Source organism: Podarcis liolepis (assembly GCF_965112155.1).
Source record: "Podarcis liolepis genome assembly, chromosome: 3".
Classification (NCBI taxonomy): domain Eukaryota; kingdom Metazoa; phylum Chordata; class Lepidosauria; order Squamata; family Lacertidae; genus Podarcis; species Podarcis liolepis.
In genome coordinates, this window is record NC_139557.1 from 108,409,799 (window position 1) to 108,436,112 (window position 26,314).

General features: G+C 40.5%; 1 protein-coding gene across 3 annotated transcripts in view; it reads left to right on the forward strand.

The window, feature by feature from the left end:
• ABHD12 (abhydrolase domain containing 12, lysophospholipase) overlaps window positions 1–25,053 on the forward strand; it is a 33,752-nt gene extending 8,699 nt beyond the window's left edge. For 2 of the 3 annotated variants that reach the window (XM_083494596.1, XM_083494595.1), the window contains exons 2-13: window positions 7,775–7,899; window positions 8,799–8,904; window positions 10,551–10,670; window positions 11,068–11,098; window positions 11,507–11,552; window positions 13,494–13,623; window positions 14,359–14,396; window positions 15,288–15,367; window positions 16,825–16,907; window positions 17,531–17,609; window positions 20,119–20,246; window positions 22,358–25,053. In XM_083494596.1, the coding sequence (XP_083350722.1) occupies window positions 7,775–7,899; window positions 8,799–8,904; window positions 10,551–10,670; window positions 11,068–11,098; window positions 11,507–11,552; window positions 13,494–13,623; window positions 14,359–14,396; window positions 15,288–15,367; window positions 16,825–16,907; window positions 17,531–17,609; window positions 20,119–20,246; window positions 22,358–22,397 (1,006 nt within the window). In that variant the 3' untranslated portion in view covers window positions 22,398–25,053. The remainder of the gene's footprint in view (window positions 1–7,774; window positions 7,900–8,798; window positions 8,905–10,550; window positions 10,671–11,067; window positions 11,099–11,506; window positions 11,553–13,493; window positions 13,624–14,358; window positions 14,397–15,287; window positions 15,368–16,824; window positions 16,908–17,530; window positions 17,610–20,118; window positions 20,247–22,357) is intronic. The other variant, XR_014523565.1, reaches the window with a different exon arrangement.
• Window positions 25,054–26,314: the final 1,261 nt, after the last annotated feature.

The following is a 26,314-nucleotide window of genomic DNA, read 5'->3' on the forward strand; positions in this document are numbered from 1 at the left end:
AGTTAGGCAGATGATACTGAGCTAATCATCAGTAACAGATGCACAAAAGCACAGGGGAGCCCAATTCCTCCTCCACTTAGATCTTTTAGCAGCAAAAGTGGGCCAACTTCATTCCCCAAAGGGATCTTTGGGGTCGGAAATTGGATTTTAAGGGTGCATACCCTGTTTGGGCCAGAAAGTGGTAATGGGGGAGTCAACTGTTCTTCATCAAAGCCCACTTTGGCATCTCAGATGCATTTTGGTAATGCGTAAAGGTAAAGAGACCCCTGACCATTAGATCCAGCCACGGACGACTGGGGTTGCGATGCTCATCTCGCTTTATTGGCCGAGGGAGCCAGCGTACAGCTTCCAGGTCATGTGGCCAGCATGACTAAGTCGCTTCTGGCGAACCAGAACAGCGCATGAAAACACCATTTACCTTCCCGCAGGAGTGGTACCTATTTATCTACTTCCACTTTGACGTGCTTTCGAACTGCTAGGTTGGCAGGAGCTGGGACCGAGCAACAGGAGCTCACCCTATGGGTCGCCCCCCCCATTGCTTGGAGCCAATTCTTAGTTTCCTCTGGGGCCAAAGCTTAGGCAGAGAACTGTTAAAATGGCTGGCACCCTTTCACTTTTAGGTCATACTGACTAATATAGGTGCTTGTGGACTAGTATGTGTTACAGGCTGGTTTGCCCTAAAGGTGTCCTTTAGGTCTTACGTTCTCTGTGGTTTTGGCAGATTGGCATGCCTGACTGCTGATCTATAAGAGATGGCTTATCTGTCTGGCACAAGACCAAGGTTTAGGTCTGAGTCACAAGGCAAAAGGTTGATTATTAGCTATGAAATAAGATTCAAATCATAATTGGGAGTGGGTGTTAAATACTAGAAGCTAATGATAGTTGATGAAGCTGTAGGATGAGTCAGTCAAAGTCTAGGACTCAGTAACCTGGAAACTGGGGTCAGAGGGAGGTGTACAACAGACAGTCTGGTTCATCTCGGGCTAGAGTCCAATGACAAATAGAAATTAATATGAATACACAACCATGTCCTTTTATATAATTGCCTATGGAGCTCTGGTTCTTGTCTCACCTCTTTATTACTTCATGGAGCCAGTGGAAGATTGTGAGAGATCAGGGTGATGGTGATGGCTGGCTTAGGTTAGGCAGTTTTCATCTCAGTAGTGAGAAATCTTTTTGCCACCATTTGGGTTGTGCCCTCAGAAAAGAAACAAATAATAATTGAATAGGAATAGTGTATGTTTGTGTGTGTAGTTGTGATGCTGCAGAGCATGTGCTTAACACGCTATTTAAAATGCTGCCTGATCTGAATATATACATATAAAGTTGATTTATACTGACTTCCATTCCGTAACACTATGTATTTATTCTCTCTGGCAGCAGTTCTCACAGTATGGAAACACTTAACTGGAAAAGCAAGTGAGAGTCTGTATACAAAGGAGTTTGCTCCGCACTGCTGAGCTATGACTTTAAGCCTAGTTTAAGGGTAAAATGCTGTGTTGTAAACTAATAGTGAGTACGAACTCCTGGTTTATTCAGAATCTGTATACTGTATTTACTTTGTTATTAACAATGCCTAATAGATTTGACATTCAGTAGTCTCTTAGGATGAGTAATTCACCTGTGTTTGTGTGCAAGAGAGAATCTTCATTATATGAATTAATTGCTCTAAAATGTACAGCAGGTGTGGTGGGGGACCAATGTATTTCCTCAGTTATGGACTACATGAGAGTCAATAAACTGAAACTCAATTCAGCTAAGACTGAGACACTGTTAGTGGGTGGTTTCCGAGACTGGGTGGATGGGAGGTAGACTCATAGTACCATAGATCTGTAGAGTTGGAAGGGTCCCTGAGGGTCATCTAGTTCAGCCCCCCTACCATGCAGGAATCTCAACTAAAGCATCCATGACAGATGGCCACCCAGCTTCTGCTTATAAACCTCCAAGGAAGGAGGAAGAAGAAGAAGAAGAGGAGGAGGAGTTTGGATTTGATATCCCGCCTTTCACTCCCTTTAAGGAGTTTCAAAGCGGCTAACATTCTCCTTTCCCTTCCTCTCTCACAACAAACACTCTGTGAGGTGAGTGGGGCTGAGAGACTTCAGAGAAGTGTGACTAGCCCAAGGTCACCCAGCAGCTGCATGTGGAGGAGCGGAGACGCGAACCCGGTTCCCCAGATTACGAGACTACCGCTCTTAACCACTACACCACACTGGCTCTCAGATAGACTACAACTTCCTGAGGGAGTCCGTTTCATTGTTAAACAGCTCTTACGGTCAGAAAGTTCTTCCTGATGTTTAGTCAGTATCTCCTTTCTTGTAAACTTGAAGCCATTGGTTTGGGTCCTACCCTCCAGTTCCCTGTTCTTGATGGGGTTACAGTCGTTCTGAAAGAGCAGATACATAGCTTAGAGGTACTCCTGCCTTTCATCAGTTTTAGCTGGTGGTCCAGCTACATCCCTATCTGGACAGGGATAGCCTGACTTCTGTTTATGCTCTGGTAACCTCTAGGTCGGATTACTGCAATAATTTACATAAGGTGATGCCTTTGAACACGATTTGCAAACTGCAGTTGGTGCAGAATTTGGTGGGCAGGTTGCTCACCAGGGCAAGATGGTCAGAGCACATAACACCAATCCTAGCCTGACTACATTGGCTACCAATTAGTTTCTGGGCCCAATTTAATGTGCTGATTTTGACCTATAAAGCCTCATGTGGTTCAGGACCCCAATACCTCAAAGACTTCCTTCCCCCATATGAACTGACCCAGGCCTTGCAGTCATCATCTGAGGTCCTTCTTTGTGTGCCCCTTTGAGAGGTTTGGAGGGTGGCAACACAAGAAAATTCCTTTTCTGTGGTGGCTCCTCTCTTGTGCAATGCTTTCTCAAAGGAGGCTTACCTGGCACCATCATTACATAGCTTTAGGCATCAGGAAAAAGCATTTATTTTTATCCAGTGCCTTGGCTCTTAATTATCTGTAGCATCCTTGTGTGGGTGGGATGTTTTAATACTGTCTTTTAAAAATAGGATTATCTTTTAGATTTTTCTTTGGTTTTCTTTCATGCTGGTGTTAATGTACCGTATTTTTCGCTCTATAAGACGCACCAGATCATAACACGCATGTAGTTTTTAGAGGAGGAAAACAAGGAAAAAAATATTCTAAACGAAATAGTGGATATATGATTTTTGTGGTTCATGCTGTGGCCACAGACATGTGATCTGACAGTGAGTTTGGAGTAGCCCAATGCAAAAATCCTGAGGATCCATGTGGATCCATGCTTTGTAACCATGGAGGAGGGAAGGAAGGGGAACCATGGATCCTCTGCTCATGACTGCAGCAGATCCCCCCCGCCACCCGCAGGCATTCGCTCCATAACACGCACAGACATTTCCCCTTACTTTCTAGGAGGAAAAAAGTGAGTGTTATGGTGCAAAAAATATGGTATATGTGTGTTATGTATTGTAAGTTACTTTGAGTTACCTTAATAAAAAAGTGACCAATAAATATAGCTTATAGAGACTACAGGTAACGGAGTCATAAGATGTAATTGCAGAAGAACCCCAAATCCTGCTAAGTTAGTATTTTTTACAACCGGCAGGCTGCAACAATAAGGGAAGTATAGCCTGTGCATTATAGATTGCATTCTTAGTGGACACATTAACTTTTACAGTAGGTTGAAAAATATTTCAAAGGTTGAATTACTGAGGAGAAGCCTTTTTGCCCCTATTTCCACATTTTTGCACTAAACTGAAAGTTATCTTTATCTTGAGCCTCTATCACAGAAGCAGCTTGTAAACGAAAACCTATTTCTAGCTGGTTTTGTACTTCAGCAGAAATGTCTGTAAATACTTAATAGAAGCATGAGCCCTTATCTGCAAACTGCTTAAGCAACAAAGCTCCGCTGGTAGTCATATGACTGTGACTGGTTTCTCTTCCTGTTTTTCCCCATTCTCCTCCTTTGTGAATTATTCCAATTGTTACATAGAATGCAATTGTTAAAAAAAAACAAGCTAACTTTTCAGTAAGTGAATTTGTCTCATGACTGTGCTCTTAATAATTTAGCTTGGGCAAATCTAAAATAAGCCAGTTTCTAAAACTTCTTCCAACTGTTGCACAATCAGAAAAGGAACTGTTTGCTCTATTGCAGTACTTTTCTCCAGGGGAAAATTGATTAAGATCTGATTCCCTCTTCTGTTTAAAAAGAAGTTCTATGAAAGAGACTTCAGTCATACTCTCTGTTCATGCCAGTAGTAGTAATAATAATAATTAATAATAATAAAAACCCAGCAACATCATAGTAGTGGTTCTGGTTATTGATGAACAATGATACTGAATCTGTCCTGGATCCATTTTTAAACAGGTACTGCCCTGGTAATTTGGTAAATATGTTGCATTAATGGTTACTGCTTGCAATAATTAGATGAGGCAGCCCAGAAAAAGGTTTCTGTGGGTGAAGGAAAGAAGAAGCTGCCAGAGCATTTGCTTACTCACGAGTAGTCCAACCTGCAATTAAAGTAAATGGACTGCAGCTGGGGAAGGTGTGGGTTATATAAAGGAATTTTGGAAGGGGGAGAGGAAGAGAAGCCTGGAAGGTTGTTTTTTAAGAAAGCAGAAGTCTGGTGAGGAAGGTAATCCAAATCTTTAGGAATACAGTACATGAACTGGTGGGGAGGGTTAAGTTGTGCTGTCTTCCATTCTCTCCTTTCATGATGAGTCTAGGTGCCTCTACCTGCTAATAAGATAACAATTACCCAGTGGTGGTCTCCTTGAAAATCAGAATCTGTCAGATCCTGCCTCTCAGGGGATTGTGCCCCTGAAAGTGTGTCCGTTTCGCTATAACCTTTCTTTGGAGGAGCTAAAAATTCAATGTTTAAGATGGTATTATTGTAAGTTTTAGGAATTATTGTTTATAAATACCGTTTGAATGCTTTTGAAACTGTTCAACAAAGCATATAATATTTGAACTATATCTTCCTTTTCCTTCAAGGAGTTGAAAGTGATGTACATAGTTCTCCCACACCCACCAATTCATTGTGTTAGCAACCCAGCTGATGAGTGGGGGAGTTCAATCCTTCTGCTTTGGCTGTATGCCCCTGCTCCTTCCTGGAAACAGGCACATGCACCCACCAGGTTTTGTCTGAGAAATGGGCCTTTTGTGGTGCCCACGACAGTTGCTTAGATATCCAAATGGACGCCTGGACCCAAAAACAGTTGGGAACCCCTGTGCTTTTCTATAGAGGAATTGTCCCCAAAACAAAAACAAAATGCAAAAATCCACACCCCAAAACCCATTACCTTCCCAGTCATTCATGATTGCATGTTTAGATTCTAATGACTCTTACTGTAATTTATTGTTCTGTTTCCAAAACACAGTGCCAAATTGGGAATGGTCTCATATAGGATAAACTTGCCATAAGACCCAAGTATCAAGAAACTAGGTTTTCATCTGGTTGTATGACACCAGGGATCAGATAGGCAACTTCATATACAAACCACAATGAGTGGAATGTAATAAACCACCCACGTCATGCAGGTAGGAGTTGGACTTAGTAAAATGCTAGTTCTTTAAACGCTTGGTTCCACAAGAAAATCTAGAGTTAATGAGCTGTGTGGTATCTGCGAGGGATCAGTTCACCATTTAACAAGAGTTTTTGTCAGGTTTGCCCATCCTTGCAGGTGAGCAAAACTGGTCAGTCCTGTCATTTATTATAGGCTTGATGGTTCTTGAGCTCCTCCACATGCTTGCCATAGGTTAGAAGTAGAATCAGAACGTGTTGTGCATGTAAGGCACTCATGGGCAACCTCGGCTCTGGGGGCCACCTGTAACCCGCCAAGCCTCTCTGTCTGATTCTTGGGACTTGGCCCTCACCAGCCCTGCTTTGCCACCCTCCTTGAATGGCTGGAATATGTCCTTGAACTAGGACAATGCTTGTGATTGCCTGGATGGACAATAGAAAAGGGTGTGTGCAGAAATGAGCTTACTGTACAAAGATAAATTTACATTGGTTGCTCTGGCCGCACCTAGCATTGGCATGTCATCTCCTGACAATTGCCTGGAAGAGAATGCAGCTCTCGGCTGAAAAAAGATTCCCCACCTGTGATATAAGGGGGACAAGCATACCTGTATTAAAGGATATCAAATGGGTTTAAGACCGCTTTTTAGCAACAAACCTGCACTTCAGTTCTGATGATGCTTTTCTGTGTATTTTCTACCTGCCTGAACATTCCCCTTTCTGATATTTTACAAAATACTAAAATACTTGTGTTACTGTTACATGTTCTCCGGCAGAAAAACATGGCACAGATGTTGCAGGTCTGCAGCAGCTTCCTCACCCTCCATGTCTCTTAGTCCTAGGCACACTGAGACACAGTACTCTGGGCCTCTCCCTTAAACACCTTCAGATGCCTCTGGCTGCGAGGACTGTTTGCAAGCTCACAGAAGCTTCAATGAACTAAGTTAGACTGCAGCCGCCATATAGAAAGAAGCCCCCCCCCCCCCACTTGCTGGTTAAAGTCTTGGGATGACTCTGAAGATCCATGACTTCTTAGATCCATCTGTGTTTTGGCAGTCAATTCCTCTATGGGAAAATGTGGGCTAAGCCTCTTGTCCATGGCTTTCTTTTCCTGAAGCAACTAGTTTGGGATGCATAAGAGGGCCTTGGGCATATATTTCTCATGTAGCCACCATCCTGCAATAAAATTCGCCCTTGAAGCTGCGAGGAGTTTCCAGAAATGTTTGTGAGGTTGCATGATGTCTTACCCTTCAAAGGAGAAAAGTTTTAAAAATAATTCCAGTAGGCATACTCTTGTACATTCGCCTGTGTATTGTATTTATTGGTGCCTGTTGACATTTCTATTGTTACCTTCATTAGCTTATGCTAGTTTATTCCTATCTATACTAATATCTGTCTTAGTAGTGGTGATAATAAAACCATACACAGCTTCAAATTCACCTGTTAAGAAATACCAAATTAACTTTCTTTAGCGTGCCCAAAGCTGGATATTCCAGTTTATGAATTAAGTGCAAATTCTAATACACCGGGAAACTAGCAACTTAGATTGTGTGAGGAAATTCCCATATATCCTTAGGTCCTTGTTCCAGACTTCTATCTCTTTTTGTAATTGTAATAACAGGGTGTTTTTGCTTTTCTAGTTCTGTGCGTAAAGCTGGATGATGCTGAAATTATGCTAAGAATAGTCCAAAGTAAGACAGAACAGTTTCCCAAATGTAATTAGACTGACACTTATGAGTAAGCTCCATTTCTAGACAGTTGGCAAGCAGCTCAGATATATCTGTTTCCCCCACAATGCATCTTTGTGTGTAACAGTACCAGGGCAAATCATGACACTGACAGATCAAGAAATCTCTCTCGCTTCCCCCCTACATTTTAAAGAGACGCCTCCCTTCATTTCTTATTACTCTTGCCTTCTGCATCCTCCTGTCAGTGTAATTTTTAAGCTTTCTGGTCAAGAACTCTCTGTGCAACTCTTTTCAAGGGGCCACGTAAAGTGATGGCAGTGTATAAATAATAGAAGTATCCTCAACTCTGGAACTGTTTATGCTGTGCTTAGAAAAACGGGACGCTATTAATGTTAACAATACATGTTTTAAAACAGATGACTATAGCTATGTATTTGAGCATGGAAGTAGCCTGAACTTTCAGCGGCATCTCTACAGTTCTATGATAGTACCCACTATATTCCTGGCAGAGTAGATCTTGCTTCACAAGTGTCTTGAATGTAGTGTGAAATTATATTTTCCCCTCCTCTTTTACAGGAGACATGGAATGTGGTTTCGATTGCGGAAGGTAGTAATCTGGTTGTTGGGAGTGTACATAGCCATTCCATTTCTAGTAAAACTTTGTCCCGCTATTCAGGCAAAGCTTGTCTTCCTAAATTTTGGTAAGAATCCTGCTTTTCACTCTCCCCCACCCTCTCTCTGTGTGTCTTAAAACCATGTGGATATTTTAATATACAAGTTCCTAGTTTTTTATACAAAAGACACCATCTAGGCTCTAGCATTTCCAACTTGTGTGCATGATAACTCTTCTATCATATGCATATGAGAATATAAAATTAGGATCTGCAATCATTTTGCATAGTCACATGCAACTTTCTCTCGATTGCTGTTCCCAGCAGTAAAATCCAGTGTCAGATTTTATATAATGATAGAAAGAAGGAAAAGAATACCAAGATCTATGTTTCTTAGCATCTGCCTGTATTTCATTACTTGCTCATGAAGTGCTGATAGAGGAAAAGCTTGATGCTGCCTGGATATTTTGTTTGTTTGTTAGCATCTGCAGTGAATGTTCTAGTACCAGTTAGTGAAAAAGCAATTGTTCCCTGCCTGCTCTCTTTAGTGACATCTTCCATGTTGTGCTTGGTATGATCATATTCTAAAATCTGTGCCTGCCTGATAGTAGAAAGCTCACTGTCAATTTTCTCAAATGTTTTATATACAGTATGGGAAAACTGTCACTTAGTGGCACTGTCTTTCAAACTGTCCTCCATTCTGCCCTTCAAATTTAGGTCTCCAGGATTTTTGAAATAATATTTTTAAATTATCTGTTCTGATTCTTGGAGATAGGGCAGCCACTTTGGTATCTGTTTTGACAATAAACCATTACAGTTAATAAGTACACTTCTTTCATGAAATTTGAAAATGCCATTGCCAATGCATTTTAATTTTAATGCAATAACCATTATGAGGTTCTGTATTAAAATTATTTTTTGGTGAAGGGTGTTTGGTCTCAAGCAGTAGGTAAACGGAATGTAAAACTGATATTTATTTTCTTTCTCAGTGAGAGTACCCTACTTCATTGACTTGAAAAAGCCTCAGGATCAAGGTCTGAACCACACCTGTAACTACTACCTACAACCAGAAGAAGATGTGACAATTGGAGTCTGGTAAGGAAAGCTTTGCCACTCCCATTATCCACTGGAGTCCTTTTTAGCCTATGTAAAGAGGCTTTTGATCCCTTTGTTGAGAGAGATTTCAGTAACACCATGCAAACTCCTGCAATTGTTGCTTTTGTCTCTGTGTGGGAGTATATAATTTGCTGCTGAGAATGCAGTGTTTTCTTTTGAAAGATACACTGTTCTCTGGGCTGCAGCTAAACTAAATTGAGCAATTAGACCAAAATGCAATGAAGACTGGTGATACAAAGCTGAAAGTTTAGTTTTGTAATGTTGAAGGTCATGCTTTAGAGAAGACCTAAGAAAGTGAATCAACATGATGTGAGCAGCTCGGCTCTGTTAATTATTTTTATTATTATTATTATTATTATTATTATTATTATTATTATTATTATTATTTGGTAATAGTGTTTGTGTTGGCTCCTAGACCTAGAGCAACTTAGTTCATTGATTTTGTGTTGAGCTATAATAATCAAAACAAATGAAAATTTACAAAACTGCAATATTGTTAATCAAAACTCAGTGATGATTTATCTTTTAACTGAAATGAAGAAGTATTGTCCTAGTTCATGGAGAAAAACTTAAGCCTCAAGTGACTTTTGGTGTCATTGCTTTTTTTTTCTGAGGTGCATGATTAATATGAGTGGGTGCATTTGATTTATGGTAAATCACCATGTTGTAAGATCTCTTGCAGCAAGCAGTTTTAAATTCTCTGCCAAAGTTTTTCTGGCTGTGTCTGGTTTCTTCATTTTCCTTTTGTGAGAACTTCCATAACTTCTCACTGAGTGATACAACTAATAGACTTCAGATACCAATGTGCCCCACATTATAGTGAAAAGCTATTAACTGCCAACACTAAAACTTTTGTGATTTGGAGCAGCCCAAAACTACTTTGTTTTGCTGTTAGTGTGCTGCCAAAGCTTCCAGTAGTTCTTGAGGGGAGGGTTGTTACTGTGTACATGTATATGAATTGTAGGTGTATATGAATTGTATATGAACACCTACAATCTATCTGAATAGATAGTCACCTGTTTTTAAATATTCATGGGACTAATAAGTCTAATAAATGATTAATAATATTTCTATAGTTGAAACTGGTAGGATGGTTGTTCCTTATATAGGAAGTCAAAATTCAGTAGTAGAGCACATGCCTCCCACATGCATAATCTTGGATCCATCCCCAGCATCTCCAGTTTAAATTGGATCTCAGGTTGGTGCAGTTGGGAAGGACTTCAGTCTGAGAGCTGCTGCTAGGCAGAGCAAACAAATACTGGGCTAGATGGACCAGTGAGCTGACCATGTATGTTCATATATGGTCACTTGACCATGGAAGGCTTGTCCTAGAAGAACAGGCACATTCTTCCTGACCTCTCATAGAAACCGAGGGCAGAAAAACACATTACAAAGAAACTGGGGTTGCTGCAGCCCACTGTCTAGTTCACTCCCCCACCATGTATAATGTCTAGTTCAACTTGACCTTATGTACATGTTTTGGCTTGGTCAACATGTCATGTAAAACCACAGTTAAAGTTTAAGCTGTGTTTTAACTCTGGGCAGCCTAGGACCTCAGTACATACTGCCCAGACTTGCGCCCTGGAAGGGTCACAGTTTTCCCCTGATTTCCCATTTCCTTCCAGGCACACGGTTCCCACAGCTGTATGGAAAGATGCTCAAGGCAAGGACCAACTGTGGTATGAGGATGCTTTGGGTTCCAGCCACCCTGTGATCCTTTACTTACATGGAAATGCAGGGACTAGGTAAGAGAGAGATAAATGAAAGGGTGAGAAGGAGGATAACCTGTTGTTTCTTTTGGTTTAGATTGGGTGAGGGCCAGCCATGTCACTGGGCAGGGCAAGGCAAGCTCACCTTTGACGTGCAGTTCCTTACAGCACAATCTTATACATTTCTACTGAGATGTTCTGATTCAGTGGGGCTTATTCTCAGTTAACTGGGTATAGGATTGCAGTTTTTGCATGCGTTTAACTATTCCATTCAGCTTCAGTGTGCTAATTTGACTGAACCATGCTCAACTAGCTAGTCTTTAAAAGAAAAAGGTCCTCCTAGTTGTATTGAAAGATCAGGGAAATAATGTACCAGAACCATATGTCTTGGGGCTTTAAAACTAATGTGTGATTTTCCAAATTCTTTTAATAGAGGAGGGGATCACCGTGTGGAACTTTACAAGGTGAGAAAAGCAGTAATATTAGTCAAATGACCTGAATACTACTATATGCAATTCTGTTAATAGCTTAGCTATCTAAGCTTGCTTCCAGAGGAGTTTCTCTTTATCTTCTATAGTTTTTGTGAGGAACAGCCATAAAGTGCTAGCGCTGTAATAGTAATCAACTCCTAGCTATGCATCTTTAGACTCTACCTCAGGCTGCTTATGTGCTTTACAGAATCTCAAGTGGTAAAACCTGTTCTGGAATGGTTTTGTTTGCGTGTTCTCTACCCTTGTAAAAAAAATATTTTTTTGCATGGAAATATGTAGTACTGGGGAGAAGATTTATGTTAACAGGAAAGTATGTACCAATTTATTGTCCTTTTAAAATACTTCATAATCTTAATTGTGACTGTTTGCCTTCTGTTATAGGTTTTGAGTTCTCTTGGTTACCATGTGGTCACGTTTGATTATCGAGGTGAGATTCTTACTCTTTTGTCCTGAGCTGGCATCTGTTACTCAGGCTAACAAATTGTAACTACTATCCTATTGACTGATGAATAAAAGTCTATTTCATAAACTCTGAAAATCCAGATGACATGTTATTACTTTTCTAGGGGCTGTATCCTTGCTTACTACACTCACCAAATGATTCCTGCAGTCTGCTCTGTATGTGGGGCTTCCCTTGCACTTGATCAAGCAGCTGCCGCTAGTGCAGAATGTTGAAGCATGCCTGCTTGTAAGCAAATAACGTCTGTGCTCAGAGATCTGCGCTGGTTGCTGATTTGCAACTGGGCCATGTCCAGGGTGTTACTATTAGCATTTAAAGCCCTTAACAACTTGGGACCAGTTTACATGCGAGATTGGCCTGCCTCATATGCCGACTTGATAGTTTTGATCTGTAGAGCTGGCACTGTTTCAGGTGCTGCAGAACAGCCTTTTTGCATTTGCAAGAGACTGATATCTTGGTGTGACAGTGCCTGCACTTTGGAAACTGCCACACACAACTTCCCCTGCTTTTTCTTCTGCTGGGTTGTGCTGAGCCATGGTTTGGTGTAGCATGTTGTCTGAACCATGGCTCATATTTTAGCTCTCTCCAGACAAACAGTGAGCTGTAAACTATGGCACAGACTTTGATTATAGCTTGTCATTTGTTGGAAGGCAGCGGAACCACAAGCCCAGGTTCAGATGACATGCAATGCCAAACCATGACTTAGTTCAGCACAGCAGCAGAACGACTGAGGAGGAAAGCAGCCATGATTGGGAAGCCTGTACCTTTGCCCTGAGCCATATTTTGACTTAATCTTAGAGTGAGGTTCACTCTTAGAGTGAGGCTTTTTATTCATTTTCACCCTGCCTTTTTAAACAATAAAACCACAACTAGAACTTTAAAAATGCAAAAAAAAGTCCTAAAACACTACTTGTACAGAACCTGTGGCACTCAGTCGCTTTAAAGATAAAACCTCATCACTTCCTAAAACAACCAATAATCATAATTTCCTAAAGACCTGCTGGATTAGATTAGACTCTTGCTGAGAACGATGTTCCACAGAGATGATCCCGTGACTCTGAAAGGCCCTGTGTCCTAATAGTTCTAATGGCTTTTATTGAGGGAACATGGAACAAGGTTTTGTTAGAGAACATAATGTGACAGCTGTTGCAGATAGAAGAGAAGCTGCACAAAGCTCACTGCTCTGCCTTCAGCCATTCAGTGCTGGGTGTGACTGAACTCTTTCTCAGCAGGCAGGTGTTCTTCTGTTTTCTCTCCCTTCCCTAGCCGATAGACTTGGATAAGAAGGGCAAAGTTTAAAAATACTACTTTTTTCAAACTAGTTCCATGCACATTTAAGCAGTGTTGGGTGGAAACCTCTGGAAAGCAATGACAGGTTTGATAGAGTAAGAAAGTAGAATGGACTGTACTTCTTCAGAATATTGGCGGGGGGGGCTCATATTTTTGAACAATTGTGTTGTTAAAACTCACTGCAAAGCAGGACAACAGATAAAGGGCTGGGTCAGAGACTTCCTTTCTGATGTTCTGTTTGAAGAGAGTTCATCTATTCACAAATGGCATTTCCCACGTACAGTCTGAATTGGTACCATTCATTTTACAGTATTATTCAACCCCCACAGTTGAACTCTTGGAGGGTTTGCCTCGGAATATTTCAGGCTATAATAGAACCAGACTGAGTAAAAAGATTCTAGGACTTTAGTTTTGGTATTCTGCCAGTTCAATTTTTCTTCAGTGGGTATCTCAGCTAGGTCCAGGGTGTTAAAAGACAATTAAGAACTGACATTTTAAGTTGCAGTGCCCTGGGCCACTCAGTTTATTTGGCCTTAATTCAGACATGAAACCAGAACACTTTTATTTTGATTGGCTTGAAACATGATTCCTGGAATAAAGTAGCTTTTCTCTTTGCAGGCTGGGGAGACTCAATAGGCACTCCCTCAGAGAGTGGAATGACCTATGATGCTCTTCATGTTTTTGACTGGATAAAAGCAAGAAGTGGAGACAATCCAGTGTATATATGGGGACACTCCTTGGGCACTGGGTAAGGCCAGATTGCACAAAGCAGTCATTTAATATAAGAGGCTGTGTTATTACAACACATTGCATTTGAGACAACAATTTGATGCTAAATACAGTTATTGTAGTATATTGTATTCTGTTGGATTAACAGTGAATTAAAATTAATTGTTGTGGTTTGATTTTTGTGTTTACTCTTTGAACAAATAGTGAATCATAGTATGGACTATATTGCATAGATAATGGAATTCAAGAGAATATGAATTGAAAATAAGATAGAAGGAACCTAGGATATAAGGAGCCTATTGGAGCAGCATATTCACCTCTAGTGAAATTATAATGGAGATGTGTCAACCTAAAATCTCACTTCTTTATTCGTTCCTGTTATTGGGACATGTCTACAGCGCCAATTTATTCCCGTTTCAAATCTGCATTATTATGACTGCCAGCCAGTGAACTCTGCAAACTGGATACCCATAGTGTCTCACAGTGAAGAAATCTTGATGATATCACAGAACTAAAGATGCACCTCTTAGTTGTGGTGTATAGTCTTGCTCTGGGTTTTGTTTTTTTCCTGTAGGCATTCCAAAAGGCAGAGCAGCACTTGGTAGTGAGATTGCAATCTTATGCACAGATGGGGTAAACCCCACTGGACAAAGTAGGACTTATTTTTCAGTAAACATGGGTGTGATTGGGTTGTAAGGAAGATGATACAATTTTCTGTAATTGGTATCTTTAATTGTTGATTTTATTTTTGTAGAGTTGCAACCAATCTTGTAAGGCGTCTTTGTGAGCGAGGTAAGAGAGCTATATTTTGGTGATGTTATTAAAAAGCATTTCATACCATCCCAGCTTCCTGCTGTCTTTCAAAATAGATTAAAAGGGTTACTGTGATTGTGTTTAGCAGTAATGATTTTTTGAGCTTTAAAAATCTTTATGGGAGTTTTAAAATAGATGCAGGTGAACTTTTATTATCATTTTTAAAGGCTATAGGATTTATATGGTCTTGGCGTGCCTGTCTGTCACTTTTCAGCAAAAGTAGGACTGAGAGCTTAAGCCATATATACATTTACATGTTTAATTTTAGTCCGTGCCATTCTGTGTTGCAGAGATTCCAGTTGCCATCAAAGCTTAGGGCGCATACTTGTAGAAATGCTCTGCTTCACAACTTTCTGTTAGTCTCAAAGCCTTTGTTTTCAATTGAGTGTCACCTGTCTGCTGACCTTTTAAAAATATAATCAGTTCTTGCCCTTTCAGGCGGAGGGGTGAGGAAATTGAGAATATTGTCTCGTTTCTGATCAGGTGAACATGTTCTTGAATTGCAGCTCATGTTTCATTCAGGCTCTGGATTCATATTCTGCTGTATCATTCAAACATCCTTTCATTTAGGTGCATTATACCAAGTATTTGCTTTGCAGCTTCCATATCTTTCAGTGGGCATAGCACAGAGATTTATTTATTACATTTATATTCCACCTTTCCTCCAAGGAGCTCAAGTTGGTGGAAAGAGGTCTCCCCCTCTCCATTTTATTCTAACAACCACCCTGTGAGACTAGTGACTAGCCCAAGGTCACATAGTAAGCATTAGAAACCTAGTCTCCCACACCCTAGCCTAGCAATACTAATCACCAGTGACCCTCATTATTGTCTTAACTGGACAGCACTGAAGTTCTGTTATTTGTTTTTCAGAAACTCCCCCTGATGCCCTAATATTAGAGTCACCTTTTACGAACATACGTGAAGAAGCAAAAAGCCATCCTTTTTCAGTGGCAAGTACAGATTTATATGCTGGATTTCCCATCTTTTCATGTGTGATCTGGCATCTGGTAAAAATGCATATGCATTTGTTCACTTGAGAATTCTAATCGTACCTGAAGTCTGTTGGCTCATGAGCTAGCTAGCCTTTGAAAATCAAGTATTGTCTTTTCCATGTTCTGGAAATGTTTTTTCTTCTGCAAGAGCTTTGCCAATCCACAGAGGTACAAAAATATTCCATGTCAGAAGCACACTCTGCAAATGCATTCCTAATACATTCCTAATAGTACAGTAAAATTGAAGCTTTGACTCCGATGTTATTAAGAGATAGTGTAGAAATTAAAGGTAATATGCATCAGCACTCAGAAGATGGGATATTGCACTTCTCGGTTTTTCATACTGACTCGCAAAGCTGGGATAATCTATCAAGGAGCTCTAAATGCTTCTTGTATGCCTGCAACTGGGTCTTAGAAACCATCATTGTTTTGAGGTTACTCTGAAATGTAAACGGGTGTAAGCTACACCTTCCAGGTATATATATCTTCTAAAGAGGGCCTTGCTGAGCCTATGAAGAGCCATACATCCTGGGAACGCCTGGTGCCATTTGCACTAATATCCCTGTGAGGAGTAATTGTTGGTGCTTCACTTGTTGGTTGGTTGGGGAAAGTGTAAGCTGCTTGCTGAAGTCTTCCTTTTTCATATGTGAGTGTTTTCCATTAACGAGGGAGGAGTGAGACGGAGAGTCCTTCTAGCATAGTGTGTCAAATATTAGCACTAGATTGAAAAGCTAGGATTGGAGAAGAAACCTTCATCCTCCCAGTTACTCTGACCCATAATTTTTTTTAATTGGCTGTTAGCTTGATGCAGCTCTTCTGTCCTTGTCAAAATACCCCTTAATAGGAAATGATCACCAGGGAATGAGGAGGCATCAGTCCTTCTCTTGAAAGGAAGAATTGAAGTCCACTTTCCCATTTGCTTCCCACTGCTTCATTGAAGCAACTCCTGAATTAGCATCCAATGGAGAACTGATATTCCCTTTTTTCTATTATACGAATGAGCTGTGCAAGCGCAAAGAGCAGGGTGTGAATATGTCTTTTCTTCTCAATAAATTTGGCCCCACCTTCTCCTCCCCGATAAGAACTGAGCTACTGTGTGCAAGCTCTTGATATTATGACCATCGTTTCCATCTAAACCATTCACAGACATCTTAAGTAATAGAACAGATTGCACCTTTTAAAAAATAAGTTAATTGAAGATTTTAAAACCATCACCTTCTAATGGTTGCAGCTCAACATTTCATTAAAAAAAAATGCTTCCACAGTCTGCATTGTTCTGCCTGTTCTTAGATTCATGTGTGACTATAGTCAATTTAGGGTTTGGTATTTTTTTAATTGTTCAGAAATACCCGAAATCTTCTAAAGAAACTTCAATACTCTTATCACTCACATACTTGTAAACTTTATTTATTCAGATTTATAGATATTTCCCAGGATTTGATTGGTTCTTCCTTGATCCCATCACATCGAGTGGAATTAAGTTTGCAAATGATGAGAAGTAAGTAAATCTCTTGAATGTTCTTTGCTTTTGTCTTTCTGACGGATGCTTTTCCTGATAGGTTTCTAAATCCTGAGAATCAGAAGCTGCTGTCTCATTAATTAATTTTTATAATGAATGATTTTAGAATGTTGTTTATGTTGTACTTTTGTACTGTTTTATTGTTGTTAGCCGCCCTGAGCCCGGCTTCGGCTGGGGAGGGCGGGATATAAATAAAATTTATTATTATATTATTATCCCTGAAGCCTTAGTCCACTTCAACCAGCTTCTCTAGGTCATCTACCTTGATTTCAAGGGATCAAATTGTGCAACTTAGTGCCAGGAGCTAATTTCACCAAGTACACCCATAACTTCTGCCTAGTAGGCATGTGACAATCTCGAGCTCACTGGATAGCTTCTACAGTCCTGCTTTTTTGCTGCCTTCATAACAGAAATTTTTGGTTATTGAACTTGTTGACTTACAAAGTTGGGATCTATAAGGCCTACTTCATTTTTAACCAGAAATATTCTTTTTTATTTTAAATAAAACTTCTTGTTCTGCGTCATACAGACTTAAGCTGCAGATATTCTGAGTTGGTTGGACTTCTAAAAATTCATATTAATGTTGTGTTGTTTTTTTACAGCGTGAAGCATATTTCTTGCTCTCTGCTAATTCTTCATGCTGAAGATGATCCTGTAGTACCATTTCATCTTGGAAAAAAGGTGTGTTTCCTTACCTTAAGCCCCCCCCCCCAATCTCTGCTCATAAATATCCTGAATGAATTAGAACTGGGTGAGCAACCTCAAAGTGCAGAGTGGGTAGAGGAGAAACTACAAATGACATGTTTGAGATGGCTTGGTTTCAGTTTATCTATTTTATTAACTCCCAAACAGAAGGACTCAAATCTCCTGTATCTCACAACTTCGGTGAAGTTTGTTGGCCTGATAATAAAACATGTGTTTCTATCAATACATGTTTATATGACAAAAATATATTTTCCACTGTCCATATGGTTTGTAACAGATTCTCTGTTTTGTTTCTATAAAACAATAAAAATTCTTTAAAAAAACCTGTAGAGAGCTTCAGTGTACAGTAGAGAGGGCCATGTTTAATTCCAGGTTCCATGGACCAAACTAACACCAAACCCTGTGACTGGTTTATTTTCCCTTCAAGGAGTAAGCAGCCTTTAAGGTTCTGTTCTATACACATTTCCATTCAGCCCTGGGCCAGGACCTGGGCTAACCAGAACAGAACTGTGGGCAGAATCTGGCTTTGTATGAACCTCCTTTTTATTTCCTTTCCTTTGCCACAATCCAGAACAGTCCATCATTTAGCTGCCCTGAAGCAAATTTTGTTTCTCTGTATGGTGCTCACAGGGCTCTGCACAGATGGCTCCTAAAGTTGCTGGGAATAGTTGGCTCCTAAGAGGTGGTGGTGAAAGGGAGGTGCCAAAAATAATGCTGCATATGCATGACTGTAACTTTTGTACTCTGCACTAATTAATCTTGAGTAATTTCTGCTGCCCAGTTTGTGCTTCAGTCTTGAGGGAGTGGCAGCTATCCCATGTCTAGGGTGAGAAGCTCTTAAGCCAGCTCTCTGAGGGCTCAGACTTCATGGAAATCGCCTCTTTATCTGACAGACAAGGACATTATCCCTTCAGGAACAGTGTGATGCAAAACATAAATACCATGAGTTTGGTGGTGAGAGAGGTTGGGGTTGGCCTAGGGTGTGATTGTTTGCTTGTGATTGGCTGTGGTGATCTTTGTTTTCGTGGGTGGGTGAGGTGGGTGGGTGTTTTGGATCAGGTTAGTCATATTGATTTGTATGCTGTTGGTGGATTATTTTCACTGTCCTGTTGGGCTGGAACACAAGTGAACAACACAAGCAACGCTGACACCAAACTCTACATACATTAAACATAATAGAAACACCGCCACCCGACCCCACCCCCATCCATCCTCCCTCTCTCCACCCCCCTTTCTTTTTTCTTTTTTCTTTTCTTCTCCCCCTAATGCCTCAACAAATGAAACGGACTTGTAAAAATGTTACATGAAAAAAAACAAAAAACGAGGCACTACACTTCTGTAAAACAAAAAAATCCTGAATAAAATATATATTTTTAAAAATAGCATGAGTTTGGAACTATGTTTTGCTGGTGCAAATTGCTGCAGCTGGACTATTGATGGGGACAAACTATCACCAGGACTAACTCTGGTACTTAAAAGCTGCCCAGACAAGGTTCCAAGGTTCTTCTATTAATTTTACGAAGGCCCTTAGCAGCTTTGGTCCAGGACAACTTAAGGACTGCCTGATCCCATGTCCCAATCACAGAGGCTTTGTGAGAGTCTCTGTTGGTAGTCCCCCATGGCTCAAATGCATGACTTGCAACTACTAGAAGCCATGTCTTTAATGTAATGGGACCGAGCCTGTAGAACTCCTTCCCAGATGGGATTAGACAGACCCCCCCCCCTCCTTGCTGAACACATCAATAAAAGTTCCTTATTCCAGCAGCGTTCAGTTTTATGATAAAGCAATTTTAAAGTTTGTTTTTATGCATACTGTTCACACATGCAAATGATTAAGTGGTACGTAAGTGTCTGACATAAATACCTATCCTTCAAGGGGACTTTCACTTGAGAATCAGTTTGACTCTCTGCAGCATGTATCAGAAAAAATCAGGCTCCACAGGCAAACCTTTCTGTTTAGAAAAGATAACATGGGTTTCCTCCCTTGGAAAACAACACCTGTCCAAGAGCCCATGTTGCGAATATTTGTGTACACAAGTCATGAACAACTGAACTTTGTGCATGTTCATTGTTATACAACATTGGAAAAGTTTCCATTGCTGCTTAAAACTCAAAGCTCTTTTTAAAAAAAATTCTGAGCAACAGATGTTCAGCTTCACATATCACAGATCCACATATCACAAACCTGTGAGTTCTGATCTCTCCTTCAATCCAGAAAGTCACATTTGAAAAGTACTTTGAGACTTTATCCCTTCAGCGTTCTTGTAACTACCCAGTTTCAAGTAGAACAGAATGGTCAAAGAGTGATATAACCAGCTGACATGAAGTAAGTATGATTGTTTCTTGGGCACAGAAATTGCTGTGCAATAACTGGTGCTTAATTAGCTACATCAAATATAGTTACAGAAATAAACGTTGTCACTGCTCTGTATTGAGGGGCTATACATTTCATTAACTTGCCTTTGTTTTGAAATGTCTTTTACAGCTATACAACATTGCTGCCCCGTCTCGGAGCTTCCGTGATTACAAAGTACAGTTTGTTCCATTTCACACAGACCTAGGTTACAGGCATAAATACATCTACAAGAGCCCAGAACTACCTCGAATATTGCGGTAATTAAAAGGGTTGCTCATAATCTGTGTTCTGCTGTTTGCACAGACAGATGCAATTGAGCTGTACAACATAAAGGGTGTGTGCGTGCGTGCATGTGCTTATTCTGGAATAATTTCCCTTGGTTTCCACTTTACCCCAGAGGTTTATTGTAGGACCCAAGCACAAAAGCACATCATTGCTAGTAACTGCTGATTAAATTGGCAACAATTGCCAAGTGACTTGGGTGAGACTGAGGGCCAAACAAAATATGATTGGTGCAGTCATTCATGTTTGCATGTCTCCTCTTTTTACAATGCATTTAAAGCAAGGGAGGATGGCAGGTTTGGGTTTTGCATAAAAATGGGTGTGTGGGTGAGAGTAGCCAATCCTCCTTTTTCCCTTCCTGCCCTCTTGTCTTGCCTCCTTTTGATCTGTCACTTCACTTTGGGCGCATCTTCCTCACCCTGGTTCACATCCAGTATCTGAGCAGGTCTAGGAGAGGGGAAAGGAAGGAAGCTTGGTGGTAGATCACATGCTTTGTATGAAAAAGGTCCATTGTTGCAGTTAATTGATGAATAATAATAATAATAATAATAATAATTTATTATTTATACCCCGCCCATCTGGCTGAGTTTCCCCAGCCACTCTGGGCGGCTCCCAATCAAATGTTAAAAACAGTACAGTGTTAAATATTAAAAACTTCCCTGAACAGTGCTGCCTTCAGATGTTTTAAAGATAGGATAGCTGCTTATTTCCTTCACATCTGAAGGGAGGGTGTTCCACAGGGTGGGCGCCACCACTGAGAAGGCCCTCTATCTGGTTCCCTGCAACCTCACTTCTCGCAATGAGGGAACCGCCAGAAGGCTCTTGGCGCTGGATCTCATTGTCTGGGCTGAACGATGGGGGTGGAGATGCTCCTTCAGGTATACAGGACCGAGGCCGTTTAGGGCTTTAAAGGTCAGCACCAACACTTTGAATTGTGCTCGGAAGCATACTGGGAGCCAATGCAGATCTCTTAGGACTGGTGTTATGTGGTCTCTGCGGCCGCTCCCAGTCACCAGTCTAGCTGCCACATTCTGGATTAATTGCAGTTTCCAGGTCACCTTCAAAGGTAGCCCCACGTAGAGCGCGTTGCAATAGCCTGCTGCATGTACATCAGAGTGATTTACAAACATATCATAAAAACAATCCTTAGTATCTTAGAAGTAGGGCTGGAAAAGAGCCAAGTCTGAAACTCAGTGTGCTGTGTTTCTAAGGCAGGGCAAGTTTCATTCCCTATGCATCCTTTTGATATTATTTTCATACATCCTCTCTCATCACCCCTGTCAAAAGCAACACACCCTTGCTTTAAATGTATAAGGGGGGTTGACAGGTGAATAAGCAAACAAAGGCTGCACCCCAGAACCTCAAGGGCTTTTTTTGTGTTAAGATTTTCATTAAACGTTTTTTGTAAAACAGTTCAGATATAGAAAACTAATGTAAATGAAAACAAAAACAGCCACAAACATAATTTCAAGCTTGGTAAGACTATGTGTATGTTTGTGTCCAGTGACGCGGGTGGCGGTGTGGGTTAAACCACAGAGCCTAGGACTTGCCTATCGAAAGGTCAGCAGTTTGAATCCCCGTGGCGGGGTGAGCTCCCGTCGTTCAGTCCCAGCTCCTGCCTACCTAGCAGTTTGAAAGCACCCCCTAAGTGCAAGTAGATAAATAGGGACCGCCTTCTAGCGGGAAGGTAAACGGCGTTCCATGTGCAGTTTCGTCACGCTGGCCACGTGACCCGGAAGTGTCTTCGGACAGCGCCGGCTCCTGGCCTCTTGAGCGAGATGAGCGTGCAACCCTAGAGTCGGTCACGACTGGCCCTGATGGGCAGGGGTACCTTTACCTTTACTTTATGTTTGTGTCCCTTCATCTGTTTTGCTTGTTTTTTAAGTATCCTGATCCTATCTTTGAAAGAGAGCGATTGCTCTGCAATGTAGGGCATTTAAGAGCATCTAAGTGGGAAAACTTAAGTTGACTGGAGTTCTGAAATTTACTGGCCCCAGAAGGGCAGGTGGGAAGAGAATGGATGTAGTTGAAGTACCAAAACAACTGACACTGCTGATACATATGTGTGTGTATTTTTCCCTCTTAGGGAATTCCTGGGAAAATTGGGACATGAGCATCGTCACTGAGGACTAACTGCATGGTTGACTTAAGTTGTCATCTACAAGAAAAGGTCTGCCATTCTTTTAAACCCAGACACTGAATAAGTCACAGATTCCTGCTTCAGTCTTAATGCATACACTTGGAAACCCAGCCTCTGGGGCGATAGAGATACGAAGAAAAGAATGTAGCTGGCTCGTCTCTCTCCCTCTCCCCACAAGCCCCTTCTAAAGAACAAGAGAACCAAACAAATCACAACAACTAAGTTCAAGCACAAGAAGGACTTGGCAAAAACCTTTCGGAAATTATGAACATTCCTACAAGTGTCTGTTCGGCCGCAACAGCTTTTTAGAACACAAAAAACCCTTGCACTCGGAAACGCAAATGAACTGCAATTGTCTTTAAAAATGTAACTGCTATAATATTTCAGTGCTGCATCTGGTTTATCTGAGTTGCAGGTTGCTCTTTTAATAGAATTTAGTTCAGTGAGGAGTTTCCCCTACCCTTGTCAACTGCAGAGTTGCTGAATATGGTTTTTGGTTCTGAAATTCATTTGAGAACTTTCAAGAGATCAGGATGCTTTCAAGAAAACATTTCAGAATGCAATGAAGGATGTTTCTCCTTTAAAATGAGGCAACTATTTAATAGTGACTAAGCTTCTCTTTCTCTGTTGCCTCGCTTTGAAGTTTCTTAGTTGTCTCCCACATATAGATAATATATAAAAATCTTTATTATACCTCATATACAGACACATCCTCTTTGAGATTCTTTCTTCCTCTGACTTTGAGATTCTTTCTTGTCTCCAAACCATTTTATTTAGATGTACAGGTTCAATGGGCGATGTGAGATGTATTGAATACAAATTGCACCCTCAAACATTGTTTGAAAGACTCCTTCAGTAAATAGAAGGTGTCTTTATACTTTGTCAAGAATGGGTGGAGATTTTTTTTTTCTGCTGTGATGAAGATGTCTTCCAGTCTCCTCTAGAGACATATAAGCACTTTGGGGATGAGAAAATTGGTATCATTTTTCATAATCATGATCCTTAATACCCCTACAGCCCTTTCATGTCCTTAAAAAAAAAAATACTCAGGTACATTAAAGCTGGTCAAAAGTTTTCTGTGAGAGAAATTACATCAAAATACTTCTGTGAGAGAAATTACATCAAAATACTAAATACTTAAGCAGCTATCCTCATCTGGTAAATTATGTTGGTTTTCATTGGCAATAAAACATTTGCTCTGACTTTCCTTAACAGCAAAATATTAGCAATTATATTTGAAAGTCCTAATTTTTTTCAGACCAAGCAAAGGCATTGAAAGTGAAAACAAAATTCTTTTTTTGCATAAAATATTTAGTTTGGTATATATATATTTTAATTAAAAGCTAGAGATGTATGAAAACTTCCTGACCAGCCTTGAATGTTTCCTTCAGTTGGCACATGCCAGGAACAAATACTTATTTTTCATTTTTTTAGCAAAACAATCCTGGCCTGAATCTAAATTTTAGCAGACAGCACGATAGTAAATTAATAGTAGCAAATGCTGAATCTAAAATTCATATTCCTTTCCCTTATTGGCTTTGGCCTTATATACCTCATGATGATTCGGTCTCATTATGGCTGCTGGAGTCCATTTTTGGTGCGTAAAAAATTGACACATTTAGCCATTATGTTGTTGAATTTACAGAATATTTTTTTAAAATGCATTAATCCATCCATATTGAGAAGACGACAGTAAAGACCACTTTAGTAACCTTTTGGAGGTGTTTAAAGGAGATGCTACATAGTGCAATACTAGACTTTAAGAGTCCTGATGGCTTGCAGTTCACCATGGCTCTTAACTGAAAACTGCCATTCCTTCCCCATCTCACTCATGTCAGGGCTTCTGCTTAAACCAGACGTGAGTTCAGCATGCTCTTCTTCAGGATTCTCAGTCCACCATTCATGCAGGCATGGCATGGCAGACAATTTGAGACATTGTGAGTAGGAATCAGGGGGCCGTGGGCAGTTTAGCTGTTGGGTCCTAGCAGACTGATTTACAGTAGCTCCAGGTTTTGTGTCATTGGCCCTGAACTGTTTCATTCCACACACATAACAAGCATTTGGCATAGTAGTCTTAGATATTAGTGTTCAGAAGTGAATTATTCAGCCTGAAGTGTATTAGAGAGCAGTGTTTGCTAATATTGTCTGTATATGGAATACTCTGGTTTTGCATGCATCAAAGAGTTGTATTTTAGAGATTATCATACTTCCAAAGCAGACAGTAGCTTGTTCTTTGCAGTGAGACTTTCTGCTGTAGTGAGATCTACCAAGATTTTGATTCACCATAACCTCTGAGCAAATTGTGCCACATATACAATCCCATCTCTTCCCCCCTACATTCCATGTGCTTTGGTTTACTACACTAACAAGGACAGAAACACTTAACTTTGCCTTGCTTGTCGAAGCAAACAGAATGTTCCATGTAACGCCGCTGCTGCTATCGCCCACCTTAGTGTCGGTAAAAGTACAAACCAATGTGGAAATGTCACCTCCTCCCATGCAACAAAAATTAGATTCCAGCGCATGTATCAGTGCTGTTTATCCCGAGACATATGTTCCAATTATTAGGCCAGTGATACACATTGAAATGGAAATGTTTATCTAAAAAGTGTGTAGTTTTAATAAAACAAATTACTTAAGAATTTTTGTTGTAGTAGCCTTTTTTTAAAAATTAAAATTATGGGCTTCTGGATCTGCCCAGGAAAATACTATCAAAAAGACATGTAGAATTTAAAATGGCTGGCATATTGGATGCGTTCTAAATAATTGTGCATGGAATTTTGCTTGTATAATTGGACTTTCTGCTTCAGCCCTTGGGGTTATGGGTTAAGGAACCCTCTCAAATGCTGTGGGTGTGGGGGTTTTTTTTGGGGGTGCAGCTGGGTATGGATGGGGATCTGGGACAAAGAGGCAAGCAGAAATACCTTCTGACTACTCAAGGAAATATTGGATCCTGCCCATTGTGATTTGTCTGGGGCTAATGGCGGAACAGAGATAGAACTGATTTCTTTCAAAGCTCCCCTGAGCAGCAGAAATGTACTAAGTAGCCAGCAGCATGTGATTCATCACTGCCCCAAGTCTGACAAACTCGTGTGTTGCGTACTTACAATGGACTTTGGATTTCTGTTTCGTAGAGTTGGTATATATACTGTGATGTTTGGCAACCAATTTTCAATATGAATGTAGGGTTGCGAGTTTTTCTATTCTCCATTTGCTGAGTGACTTCCTCTCTTGTCCTTTGAAATTGTGGATTGCGGTCCATGTGTTTAGCTGTTCATTATCATTTCTGTAGCACTTTACATTGTGAAGTGTCCTACAGTCATAATCTTTATTGGCACCCACATTTGTCCACTTGTGTTGCAGCTTTAAACATACTGCCCAAGGAGCATCTTACACCTCAGTATAGCTTTGGGGAGGTGGGGCTGGAAATGTCCTCTGCTTGAAATCCGAGCTAAACAAGACCAAGAGTCTGATTCAGTATAAGGCAGCTTCTTATGTTCCTATCTTACTTTTTCATGGCTGCCTCCAAGGAATCTTGGGAACTGCAGTTTGGAGAAGTCCCTAGGCCTCTCCCTTTCACGACGGTTGCTTGAGACAAGGGTATATCGTTTGGCTATACTGACACAGCTAACATTTACCAGAAACCTAGTTTTCTTGAAGCATGTGAAAAGAGGCTTCTGGATGAAAGAAAGGTGTAATTTAGGTAAAAGTTGTTTGAAGTTCCCGAGTTCTTCAGTATTTGTTAGTTGTTTTTTTTAATTTTTTAATCAATTTTTTCAATACAAACAACCACAAAAAACACATACAACAAAAACTACAATAACACTAATAACACAATTTAACAAAACAGATTTGAGTACTGATATACCTATAACTACACCTTTTAAACAATATTTCCCCACC